The sequence below is a fragment of the Sceloporus undulatus genome, chromosome 5 (assembly GCF_019175285.1).
Source record: "Sceloporus undulatus isolate JIND9_A2432 ecotype Alabama chromosome 5, SceUnd_v1.1, whole genome shotgun sequence".
Classification (NCBI taxonomy): domain Eukaryota; kingdom Metazoa; phylum Chordata; class Lepidosauria; order Squamata; family Phrynosomatidae; genus Sceloporus; species Sceloporus undulatus.
In genome coordinates this window covers 26,002,705-26,016,044 of record NC_056526.1, presented here as the reverse complement: position 1 = coordinate 26,016,044, position 13,340 = coordinate 26,002,705, and the positions used below count along the sequence as shown (strand labels likewise).

Sequence of the window (13,340 nt, the reverse complement as noted above, 5' to 3'; positions counted from 1 at the left end):
TCTTTTTTAGAATAACTGTGAGTCCTCCACCACCACAAGTATATGTCTAAATATCAAATGCATGCCATTGTAGCTTTAGAAATATCAAAAGAAAGGCAATTTCACAATGAAAGAATTCTGTTTCCTAAAGCAGAGGGAAACCTTTATTGCTGTACAACAGTGAAGGACAGAGTTTGGATAATAATACTTCACACAGCTTGGAAATGTTACATGTTTTGCACTACAGATCCGAGCAATTTGGAATGTTAATTTTGGGGCTACAGAATACAGACTTCCCCAGCCAGGCTGCGTGGGGAGATTTTGGCAGCTGTTGTTCAGAAAGGTAACTTTTCCAGGCTCTGATTCTTAGAAAGATAATTTAAGAATTATAGGCAAGTCCTTCATTTGTCCTTAAAATGTTAGAGACTGCGGTTATATGTATTTATTATCCCTGAAGGTCGTAGAAGCCATGGAAATTATGCTGATTGCCGTAGTGGGTCCTGTCATCCGCTGTGAATGGCAACTTGGAAACTGGCAAGTGGCTTTAGTGACAACTGTGAGTAGCATTTATATCACCCATATTTTAATTCCAGCTTGATACTAGTGAGGGGAAAGGAATCTGTTTTATATTTTTATTTATTAATTAAAATATTTATTTGCTGTTGTTGTGTGCCTTCAACTCATTCCCAACCTATGGTGACCCTAAGGTTTTTGTCAGCAAATTTCTTCAGAGAGGGGTTGCCCTTGCCATCCTCTGAGGCTGAGAGAGTGTGACTTGCCGAGGGTCACCCAGTGATGGCCAAGCTGGGATTTGAACCCTGATCATCATGCAATGCTTAAACATACAAAGAAATATTGCAGAGGACTTTTCCTGCGACAATATGCTTATAATACTATTTTATAATTTACTTATGTCAATTTGTTTGTGAGGTTGTTCAAGGAAGTTGAAGGGTTCAGGTAGAGATGTGAATCTGGAGCTCTCTTGAACAACCTGTCTCTCTTGAACAAGCAGTCTGTCTCTCTTAAACAACCATATCATACTGTGAACAAATGACTGTTACTGAAGTTAAAGATCTGTATGTGTTCAGTTGGGATTGCTGTTACATCAGATAACTGGAAAGTCTCCAGATGGCCTGGAGTTACCCCAGAGATAGTGTATGATGAACCCAGCAGTACTTTCCCCAATATACAGGCATAGCTCCACCCAGACTAGATGGAGAGGTTTTATCTTGCACCAACAGTGTTGTCTGGCTTTGACCAGAGCATCAAATGAAAAACTTTAGTGAAGATTCGACCATTCAACTATTGGACTTGAAAGTAATGTAATGAAATGGGACAGTTGTCAAAATGACTTTTCAGGAATCTTTTATTTCATTCATTCATGCACACAGAGAGACTTGCTAAAATTATACCTTCCACCAGCAAAAGATATGTACACCCAGTCTAGAGTCTCTGATTAGATAGACAGATGCATATATACATACATACATACACAAAAAGCTGAGTACAGTACTTGGATGTCAAAATTGTTTAGCCTAGCTCTTAAATATTTGCAATAGCCAGCAAATACTACTGAAGTAGTTTCCTCACCCTGTGGTAGGTGGTTGTTAACAAAAAGTTTCTAAAATTAAAAGAGGAGCAGATTTTGGAGATAAACTGGAAGAAACAGAGAGCTGCAAGGATCCAATGGCCTTGGTGGATCCTAATGCTCTCTGCAAGAATCCAATGGCCTTAGAGGATCTTAATGCTCTCTGCAAGAATCCAATGGCCTTGGTGGATCTTAATGCTCTCTGCAAGAATCTAATGGCATTGGGGGATCCTAAAATTGGTGGTTGGGAAACTGACGGGTAAGGCAATGTCTCCAGGCTTGATTAATACTGTAGGTCTCTACTTCACAAGTTCAACCTGTATATAAGTGTAGAGTAAAGGTAGGAATCAAGCTGGATGCTGTTGGACTACAGTACCCAGCAGCCCTTGCAAGCACAATCAATGTTGAGGAATGCTGAGAGTTTCAGTTCACCAAAACCTAGAGGGATGTACAATTTTCAACCCTGGTGTGGATAAACCACATATCACCAAAGCCAGTCTCCAGTAATCTTGTTCCAAGATTGTAGCGTTATCAACACTATGATGATCAGAGTCCAAAGACAAAACAACAGAAACTGGAAAGTCTATTTTTTGGACTACAACTTCGGGACTCCCTCATCCAGCTTGATCTCTGGGTTTGTACATGAATCTAAACAGATGACTGGTCACAGTCTTCCACACTATAGAGGGATGTATCCAAATTATAGCCATTCTTTCTAGATCTGCATACATATATGTGTAAATTAGTATTTGTACTGTACTTCTATGCTTCTATCTCTTTTGCCCACCTCTTGGTGGTGCACTTCCTCTTGTGAGCGGGTGTGTGTGTGTGTGTGTAAGTGACTAGCCTTCTATCTGGACAATGAGATAATCAGGTCCAGAGGGAGAAGGCAAAGGAATGAGTAGTGGTTATTCTGCCAAGGAGATAAGCCCATTCAAGGACAAGGACCAACTGAAGGCATGTTCTTAAGAAGCCCTCCAAAACCTAGAATTGGCACTTCTAGTTCTCAAACTTCTTTGTTTTGCAGTTAATGTGTAGCAATATGCATCATAAAAATATAAACACAAACCAGTTTGCCAATACATACTACTCTCCAATTCTTTCAGATGGTGTTCTTTGGTTACATGGTATCCAGTGTAATATTTGGAGTTCTAGCTGATAGATATGGCCGTTGGAAGGTAAGTTAGAGGATGTTTTGTTGAGTGCTTCTTTGACTGCTATATAAAATTATTGTTTCATTTTCTGGAGGTTTTTCTCACCAATATTACCCAGGATCATTGAGTGGAGATACTGGGAGTTGGAAGGGATTTTAAGGTCATGTACCTACTTCTCTTTTTAATCAAGGACCAGCAGTTTGTAGGATGCTGCCATGCCATCTTGAACAGATGGCTGACAAAACCCTATTTTAATACCTTCAGTGAAGGCAGGTCTGTCATCTCTTGAGGGGCTAGTTCTACTGTAGAACAACTCTTTCAAAGTTGGTTCTAAATGTTTAGCTGAAATTTGCATTCTGCATTTTCCACTCATTGGTTCCAGTCCTGCTCTCTGTAGCTGCAGAGAACAAGGATTCTTGAAAGGATTCAGTACACCTTTTACACCCCATTCTGGTTGGGAGTTGGGCAAGTAGGTGGCACCTCACTTGCCCAAATATAACAACCGCTCTGCACAAAGGCAGCTTTTAATAGCTCTGCTCTATTCTCAGCACAGTTCATTCAGTGAAAACTCTTTGTATTTCATTCCTCTCATGAGTTCACAGTGCATTTTTAAACACCACCCCTCCTTGGCTGAAAAGGCTAACTGTGTTTCACTTTCTCCACCAGCCAAAGAAAATCTTTAAAGTCATTTCCTAATGTACCCTCCATGGATTTTTAAAATATGTAAGGGTGTCATCTATTATATACAAATATTTTTTCTTCAGCATGTTTGGATACAATATTTGAACAAAAAAAATGCAGCATCAAAATAAAAATTTAAAAATTTGAAGGATTTGCAAGTTTTCTAGTGAAATAATAATAATAATAATAATAAATAATCAATCATTTATTTATATCCCGCCTTTCCTTGGAGATCAAGGCGGGTTACATAATGATAAAACATACAATAAAATACAAGATATAAAAAACAGTAACAGACAAAGTTAAAAATACAAATTACAAAACAACAAGAATAGTTGAAGTACAAGTGCAAAGGAGGGGGGGAGAAGGGGCATTACAGCGTCTGGGGGAAGGCTTGTTTGAAGAGAAAGGTTTTTAATCTCTTCCTAAATAGGTCGAGGGAGGTGGTTGAGCGGAGCTCGTCGGGAAGAGAGTTCCAAAGCTGTGGGGCCGAGATAGAAAATGCCCTCCATGCAGTCATAGAATGTTTAGTATCTGGAACCCTCAAGAGTAGCTTCCCGAGCGATCTGAGTGTGCGGGGCGGATTATATGGGGAGAGGTGGTCCTCCAAGTACCCTGGGCCCAAGCCATTTAGGGTAGACTTAGACTTGTGATTTCAGTCAGGAAGAACGTCCAAAACAGCAACAATGTAAACACAGAATAACAGTCTTACTTAGTGATCATGCTATGAAATCTTCCCACCCATTTAAAAATGTCTGCTCAGTTTGCTTCGTGGTTGACCTTTGGACTGATGTAGGCAATCATAGCTCCCATTCTTTTAAATTTTCTTACCTCTAGAATAAACACACTAAGTTTTTGATTCAACAGGTGACACTAAATGAAGACAGTCTTAAGATAATAATAATAATAATAATAATAATAATAACAATTTTTATTTATATAACGCTCTTCCAAAGATCATAGCGGTGAACAGCAAGTAAGCTAATTAGCAAGTAAGCTAATTTGCCCCCAACAGTCTGGGTACTCATTTTAGCGACTTCGGAAGGATGCAAGCCTGAGTCGAGCTTGGGCCCTTTTGCTGGTCTTGAACTCGCAACCTTGTGGTTTTGAGTGAATGGCTGCAGTACAGGCATTTAACCACTGCGCCACCATCATTCAATAGTGTTTCAGCAGCGAGTACATACTTTTACTTTCAAAGCACTTTACCTCTTTTGTGTATCTTCTCCTCCAGATTTTAGTCATCTCTTTCATCTGGGGAGCCTATTTTTCCTTGCTGACATCGTTTTCCCCATCGTACATCTGGTTTGTCTTTCTCCGGACCATGGTGGGATGTGGTGTATCAGGTCATGCACAAGGGTAATGTCTTACTGTGAACAACATGTCAGTATGTGGGCAGAACTTGGAAAGTTACATAAAAGTAGTTCATCACATAATGCCTTGCAATTGCTTGTGCAAATCAAGTTGTTACCATTAATATTGCTGCTTCTAAAAAAATGAATAGCCTGTTATATTATTCATTACTTCTCAATTACTGATTTTTTTAAAAAAAACTCTTAGGGCTGTCAAGAGAACGGATAAAACCTGAAAAATTCCACTCAGAATGTCTTTAAAAATATTCATAATGGAAAGCTAGAAAAGCCACAAGAAAAGACTGCCCCTTTCACCAAAAAAGCTGCTTCCACTAGAGCAGTGGTTCCCAACCTTCCTAATGCCGCGACCCTTTAATACAGTTCCTCATGTTGTGGTGACCCAAACTCATGAAATTATTTTTGTTGCTACTTTATAACTGTAATTAAATAGGTGTTTTCCAATGGTCTTCGACGACCCCCATGAAAGGGTCATTCGACCCCCAAAGGGGTCCCGACCCACAGGTTGGTAACCACTGCACTAGAGGCTGCACAGAGTTGTCAGATCTCAGGGCCTTGTCTTAAGATTCTAGTTTCCACATGTCATCTCCAAGCAGCAGGTGGGGGTGAAAATTCTCCAGCTTTGGTGGGCTCAGCAAGTTTCCTCTACCGACATCTTGCAGAGGAGTCTGTTGTGCCAGGCTTTTGTGGGGGTCAGTGTTGGCACCTGCTCTTCAGTCTCATGGTGGCTCTGACCATTGCAAGATTTGTAGAAGATCTCATCCCTAATCTTGTCCCAGTCTTGCAAGACAAGAAATCTTGGGCGTATGCAGGGTGGCCATTCAGGTCCTCGCTGCCGAGCAACCCATTCTATCCACCCTGTATTTACATTTCTTTTGCTTACCATATCCCCAGGTGGCAGCCAGTTGCCTTCAGAGGTTGGGAGGAATTTCCCCATGTTATTGGAGCATGGTTTTTTTTCTCCTTTCCTAAGTGCATTGGGTATAGTTAGTAGATAAATTGTAATACCTTACTTTTAGTATGAGGCTTGGTCCTACTATAGGAATTGGGCATGCTATTTTGTATTTTTATTGTTATATTATTAATTTAGTAGTTGTGTTAATGGTCAGCTTCATTGGCACTCACCACATTGAAACAACTATCCATTATCGGAGGGGATAGGAGTCTTTGGGCACAAGACCTGCAGTACTTTTTGGACACAGTGTTCGCTTTACACAAATGCTGATGTGGCCTCTTCATAACTGACTGTAATATCTGGACAGCAATGATAGTTTTTCAAATACATGATGACATCTTGATTGATTTATTATGGCACATGATTGATTTATGACCTTATTAAAATTAGATATGATAAACATTAAACATGATTTATGGCACATTATGCTTGAAATATGATGGATTTATTGTCTGCATTATGATTGATTTACGACTATAAGTCGTGTAATGTATAACCATTTTATATCCAGTCAGCCACCCTTTTTTCCCAGTGCAACAATTTTGTGAAGATCACCAGCTTAGCTATAAAAACAGCAGTTTGCTACAGTTTGTAAGACTTAATTGATTTGTTGCTGCACCTTGTAAAGGCTTTCCAGAGAGTCTATCTATTTACTTATTTAGCTTTTTCTTTCGCTCCCAGTCAGTGTTCTAGAACCCTTTGCTCTGCATCTAAATGGTCTTTAACATGCCTCCCTAAGTAAGTGAGAAGAAATATTCTCCTCATTTCACCTTGCTCTACAAATAGCCTCTGTAGCTGTCAAGGTTTCAGGCTGTCCCATGTTTTCAGGTTTCGGTTTGGAAACCTAGGGACAACCCCTGGTGATGTCATTAAGTGTTATGCATTAAGTACCAACTACCATTGCTTACAGCTTGTCATTCAAACACACATACAGAGAACTTATTTTTCTTTTTGAAAATTAAGACAAATCTTAGGTTAAAGAGGCTGTTTGCAGAGCAAGGTGAAATAAGGAGAATGCACTACTGTATGTATACTCATGTATAAGTCTAGAATTTTTAGTCAAATAATTGAACACAAAAACCTGAGTTGACATATCCACAGATCAATGTAAGTACTGTACTTTAACTCATATGTATATATATGAACCAACATCTGGTGAAAGACAAGAGTGTAATCTATCCTGGAAGCAGGAATAGGGAATGGGGACCATAGGTAAAAATAAATAAGCAGCTGGTCAAGTAAGCCCTTTTTGTTCAGTGAACCCTGCAGATGTTTTGAGTTGCTGATCATATGTGGATCTGGAGAGAAGAGAAAACATAAAACAGGACTGGGGAACATGTGGCTCTCCATAAGGTATCGGGAAGAGCTTAAAAGCTCTTTCCTGGGGGAAAAAAAACCCTTCAGTTGTAAAAGCCTGTCAGAATACAAAAGCCTTTGCCTACTCACAGAAAGACAGCAAAGAGGAAGCCATTCTAGTCTTCCTAGGAAAAGAGTTCCAGAGCATAGGGATAGCCACTGAGAAGGTCCTGTCTTATGTCCCCACCAACCATACCTGTGAAGGTAGTGAGAGACTTTTCAAAAGATCTCCAGGTCCAGCCAGGCTCATACAAAGAGATAGAGTTGGTCACTTAGCCTGGACCTAAGCCATATTACCTGATGACTTACAATATTAACTATTTTAAACTTTTCTTTTAGGCTAATAATAAAAACAGAATTTTTGCCTACAAAATACCGGGGATATATGCTGCCATTATCACAGGTATGTTTGAAAACCATAAAAAAATTGAATGACATTCTCTGAGCTCTTATGGTTGATGTTTAATGTATCGTTAAACATGTATCATTAAGCATCAACCTATCATGCCCTGTGTGGCACCACCTGGAGCTGTCTCTTGGCCTCAGGGTTTGGCCTTGTAATCTCAGGGCCTGGGCTAACATTAACTTGAAAACCCTATTTGGATGACATTTCAGGACAGGATAAAACAGGATAATTTTGCAGTGTACGGCACTTGTAAGTTGAAGTTGCTACCATTTTGTTTGGAATTGTTCTGTTTGATTGTTCTGTTTTATGGGGATCCTTTCTCTGTTTTTTTCCTTTGTCTGCCCCCATTCTTAAAATTAAACTATGAGGGTTAAGTATTATGTCATTAAGCAGCCCAGAAAGTTTTCCATAATAGAAAGTCTGAGCTATAATTATTTCTATCAATAAAAGCTGGGATCCCAAGAATGGCACCATTTCCCCATACCCTGTAGGGGGGTCCGTTTTGCATTTCTCAGATAACCCCTCTGCCCCAGACTCTTATTCTACATGCCAAACTACTTTTTAAACAGTGGGATGTCAGGAGTAGTTGGTGATATGGCACAGGTATCTGCTGTTTAAAGAAAAAATCAACTCATCTACTTGACATCATTCAGTGGCAATTATAATCAATAGGATTTTTTTTTATTAGAACAGCAAGTGATTGGAAAAATAGAAAACTAAAAATTACAAAGTACTGGATCAGGAATGCACAACTATGTCTGGAACACCATAGTTATGGATTCCTGATCCAATACTTTGTAATTTTTAGTTTTGTATTTTGATTATAATTCAGTCTGAGGAAATGTAGACTTGCCATACCCTAGTGTTTGCTGCTTGATGCAAAGAACAAGATAGCACTTCCATCTTGTTCCAAGTAGGAGAGCTGACCAGACTAGTTGAATCCTACCTGAGGACAGCAGGATAGTTCAGGGTTGTGATTCTCAGGGCCAAAACACACTGCAGAAATAGTTCAGTTTGATACCACTTTAAATAATCCAGTGTGAAACTGGATTATTTCTGCAGTGTGTTTTGGCCCTCAGTTTTTGGTCCTCCAGAATTTTGGGATTTCAGCTTTCAGAAGTCTGACATTCTAACAAGTGAACTCCAAAAACATCTGGAGGTCATAGGGTTGAAAACCACCATAGAATCACATGGGACACATATCACTATCCACTCCATGACCTTGCTGCCTTAGCAGCTATCTAACTCTGCTTCATGGGTGAGACAGAATGTAAATGTATAAATAAAAACTGATGCTAGTAGCTTATTTGCATTCTGCCTTTGCTCCCCAAAACAGAAGGCAGTGTAATGACTCTCCTTCCACCATTTTATCCCCACATCAATCATTTATGGTAGGTTAGGCTGAGCAACAGTGACTGGCTCAAGGTCACCTAGCAGACTTAAAGTCTGAATGAGGATATAAACCTGAGTCTCCAGAACTGTAGAAGTCCATAGTTCCATCTGTGAAATATCATCATCTCTCTTTTTATTCTATGCAATAATAAATATGTGTACCCATAAGCACTGAATAAATTTATTCTCCAATAATTGACTGTGCCACACATTCCATTCTGAGAAAGCCTGACAGCTGACATTCAACCTTCCAGAGCTGAGTTGATGAACACAGTGCTTGCTTTATCAAAATCTGTATTGACAGCCTGTGAGCTGGAAGCTGGAAAGCATAACTAAATCTCTTTTTATAATAATGTTTTATGCAGCAATTACAGTCGGAAAGAAGTCATGAATGCTGATGTGACTGTGGAGAGTAGATGCTGCTAAAGCAAATAATAGCTAGAGAGAGTCCCACCATTGCTTCAGATTTTAACCTCTGTTTCTCCTTTTGACAGGTATTTTGGTTGGCAGGCTCCTTATTAATTATTGGCTTGGCATCAGTGATTAATTCAACCATTGGATGGCGGTGGCTGGTTCGGGCTGCCTCTCTTCCAGGCATCATTCTCATCCTAGTATTTAAGGTGTGGAAGATTTATGACTCTATTAATAGGACACCCATACAGTTACATTAATGCAGAAGTAGGAAAACTGGTGAGGTAGTGCAGTGTAGTGGTTTGAGTGTTGGATGAGGACTCTAGAATAACCAGAGTTTGAGACTCAACCATGAAAACTCACTGGAAAAACACTGATCAAATCACAGTATCTTAGGCACGTTACAGAGCGCTGAGAAGCGGCGGTCTGCCGGCGCTGCCAGTTGCTCCATGAGGGAGCCACAGCAGCCAAACTGTGCGACTCCCCCGCACTGCAAAAAAGAAGCGGCAAAATGGTGCTTCTCTTTGCGGCGCGCTAATGACACTGTGAGGCGCCAATGGCGCACTCACGGCATCATATGTGCTGCACAATGTGCAGACGCAACACGTCTGCTACGGCAAGATGGCAGCACCTGTGTGGAACGGGCGCCACCATTTTGTACAGACTCAGTCCGTATTAGGGTTAGGGGCGTCCGGAAGTGACGCCCCTTTCTAATCCTAGTATGAGCGGAGCGCGTACTATATGCCCTTGCAGAACAGGCCTATGTTTCAGAGAAAGACAATGCTGAATAAATCTTGCCAAGGAAATTCCATGATAGGATCTCCAAAAGTGAGATTTGACAAACCAGAAGTACTTTTCAGATTTGGTTACATATTCATTTAAATAAACATACATAGTCTGCCAAATATGGATATGATCAGTGGCAATTACCATGAAAATGGCAGCACACTTTCAGTCAGTTTAGTTCAGAGACCTGAAACTGTAGTTGAGTTTGCATTGTCTACACAATACTTTTGCCCACAAGCATACTTTTCTCAAAACAGGACATGTGAATCATTCCATAGGGGTTAGAGCCGGATGCATACAAGTAGTTGGTGAAAGCAGACTTTCTTGTCCCTCCCTTTTAAGGAAGGTCAAATATTTGATTTGTTTTTTTAAAAAATACACCAAGAATTTATAAAAATGCAAAATTACTTAGCTCTTCCAAGACTGGGTCTGAATCTCCTCTGTGGTAATGAATTATGGTTATAAAATAAATAAACTTAAGCGTTGCCCTGTGGTTTTTTTTAATTAAATTAAATAATTTTAATATGTTCTTTTTAAAAAAATCTGTAGTCAGAAAAGGTGAAACTAACAGTTTCAGCTTACTTCAGTTGCTGCAAGCAGAGTTCAAAATGCAAAGGTAGTTTGCATTCAATTAGCTCAGTTGGGGGAGAGGAGGAGGAGGGGCAGAGTCTTGCCCTTCCCAGTAGGAGTAGGCAAAAGCAAACTACTTATGCATTCTTTCTCATTAATTACTTCTGCCCTCTTGACAACACTACAATGTTGCTTGGTCACATGTGTCCTGGTTTTCATATGTAAAAAGTTGAGGATGGTTATGTTTCCCTTCCCTTGTTAAAAGCAGGAAATAGTGGCCCTCCAGATTCCCTGCTTTCCATCATCATCTTTGATGTTTTGGACTTCCAGAAGCCCTGGTCATTGGACGTGTTTGTTTTGAAATTAAAGCCCCAAATATTTGGAGGACCAAAGTTTATGCACCAATAATTTAGAAGATTGCAGCGGTCCGTCCCTGCTGTAAAGAATTGTTTGTGAGATAACATTCTTTGCTTTGTTCTTAATCAGGTGATGGAATTTGTAAAACATGATCTCTGTTATAATTTCTATCCTTGGCATTTATGAGTTCTGGTTTGCTGACTATTTTATCAAATATATCAGCACCATTATTCATACATTTGTCAGATAGAAATCCATTGTTACCGTTAGCTGTGCTGAAATATTTCAGAGTGACAAGAATGCAATTATCTGATGCTGAAAGATAGTCTTCAAGTGAGGGTGCCTTTTCTAGACTTTTGTTTCTGAATTATGATATATATAAAGTTTTGTATTTGTTAATAAGGTTTGACTATATAGTCTGTGGAGTGTGACAAACTTTATTACTGTTAATTAATAAATACAGTCTAGTCTTTATTACCTGGAAACTTGTATTGCTGAAGATGCTTTTTCCTACTCAATTACATCTTGCAGTTTATCCCTGAGTCTGCTCGGTATAATGTCTCATGTGGAAATGAGAAGGCCGCCCTTGCTACACTGCAGTGGATTGCTAAAATGAATCGTTCTGTTATGCCTGAAGGAAAATTGGTGGAACCTGTTGATGTAAGATTGAGAATGTTCTTGTTTTGCTGATTGACTTGGGGATGAAATGATAAGATCCCAACATAGACCCATGGCTAATTGGTATGATAATTACCAAATTAAGAGCCAAAGCAGACATTGCAGAAGTTATCATATATGCTTGTGTATAAATCGACCTCATGTATATGTTGAGGGCAGGGCCAAAATTATGGATTTTGATATGACCCCTGAATAAGTTGAGGGTAAAACTGAGGGGTACTTAATAAAGGATGAAAATAGACAAAGCAAAGAAAAGCTACAGAACTTACAAAATTCCAGCAGACATAAATAACTGTTTGTGCTCACCCTAAAGGCTGGATAGATGAGGAGGAAACTATAGTAAATCATGACTGTGTGATGTGTGGGAGAGGCGACCAGGTGCAGGCAAGGCTAAGGCAGCATGCACATGTCAAAAACAATGTAACAGCAAAGAAAAGAAAATGATGACTACATTAGCAATGATTAAAGCCTTTAACTTTAATATGTTAACTTTGCATGATTTTTACTCAGAAAAGCTGACCACCATTTATAAATGTCTTACTTAAATCCCTCAAAGTGTAATTTTGCATCACTGGAATAACATCACTAGAATCCCCTGAGTAGAATGACAAAAGGGAAGAGCTTAATCCGTCATGTAAACCTAAAAGAAGCACTAAACCCCTCTACTCTCTTGGCTCTTCTTTGAGGGGAAGTGCCAAAGAACTCCTGCTTCTGCCATTTTCCTGCCTAGGAATCCAAGAAGGCCAGAAGCACTACCATGGTGCAGAGAATGGAAAGGGTTGTTGCTTCATTTAGGTTCTCCTGGGATGGACTAAGCTCTTGATTTTCACCACATTACTCAAAGAAGGGGATGGTTCTGTTTTATAAAGAGTTAAGGTAGAATACATACATTGACCCATGGATGAATCAATCCAAGTTTTTCAGTCAATTTTAGATTAAAATTTCTAGATTTAGTAGGCCTTTGACTGCCAGTCACAGAATTCCTCAGCCAGCATGGCTAAATAATCAAATGTGTTGCTGAGATGGAGGAATAATGGAACTCTTTGTCATTATTATCCATCATGACTAAAACAAGCATAGGACAGTCATGATACAGTGGTACCCCGGGATACGAATTGATCGCGTTACGAAATTTCCAGGATACGAAAAAGTTCCATTGGAAAAAACTGTTCCGGGATACGAAGGTTTTTTCGGGTTACGAATTTTTTTTTGGCGCGAAATTCAAACTCGCGGCTTGCCAGCGCTAACGGAAAGCCCTTTTCGGCTTGCGAAATGCATCGGGTTACGAACGCCGCGGCGGAACGAATTAATTTCGTAACCCGAGGGAGCACTGTACTTAATTTATCAGTGGAAGTTAAGACCTTATAAAATACAAGCTGTTTATTTTTGGTATATGTCTTGTTTCCCCTGCTTAATTAAAATGGATAGCTGAACCAATATACATGCATGGGGATTCTAGGCATAGGTTGTACCATAGTTTTTTGTGGGTTTTTCAGGCTGTGTGATCATGTTCTAGAAGAGTTTATTCCTGACATTTCACCAGCATCTGTGGTTGGCATCTTCAGAGGATGTTGGCATAGAAGAAAACTGGATACACACACACACACACACACACACACACACACACACACACACACACACACACACACACTGTAGGGAG

General features: G+C 39.7%; 1 protein-coding gene across 1 annotated transcript in view; it reads left to right on the top strand.

Moving 5' to 3' along the window:
- Positions 1–298: 298 nt before the first annotated feature.
- The window catches only part of SVOPL (SVOP like), a 31,548-nt gene continuing 18,506 nt past the window's right edge, over positions 299–13,340 (top strand). Inside the window, exons 1-7 of the mRNA XM_042470000.1 lie at positions 299–322; positions 437–535; positions 2,674–2,745; positions 4,634–4,758; positions 7,420–7,483; positions 9,373–9,498; positions 11,534–11,662. Of these exons, the coding sequence (XP_042325934.1) occupies positions 449–535; positions 2,674–2,745; positions 4,634–4,758; positions 7,420–7,483; positions 9,373–9,498; positions 11,534–11,662 (603 nt within the window). The 5' untranslated portion in view covers positions 299–322; positions 437–448. The remainder of the gene's footprint in view (positions 323–436; positions 536–2,673; positions 2,746–4,633; positions 4,759–7,419; positions 7,484–9,372; positions 9,499–11,533; positions 11,663–13,340) is intronic.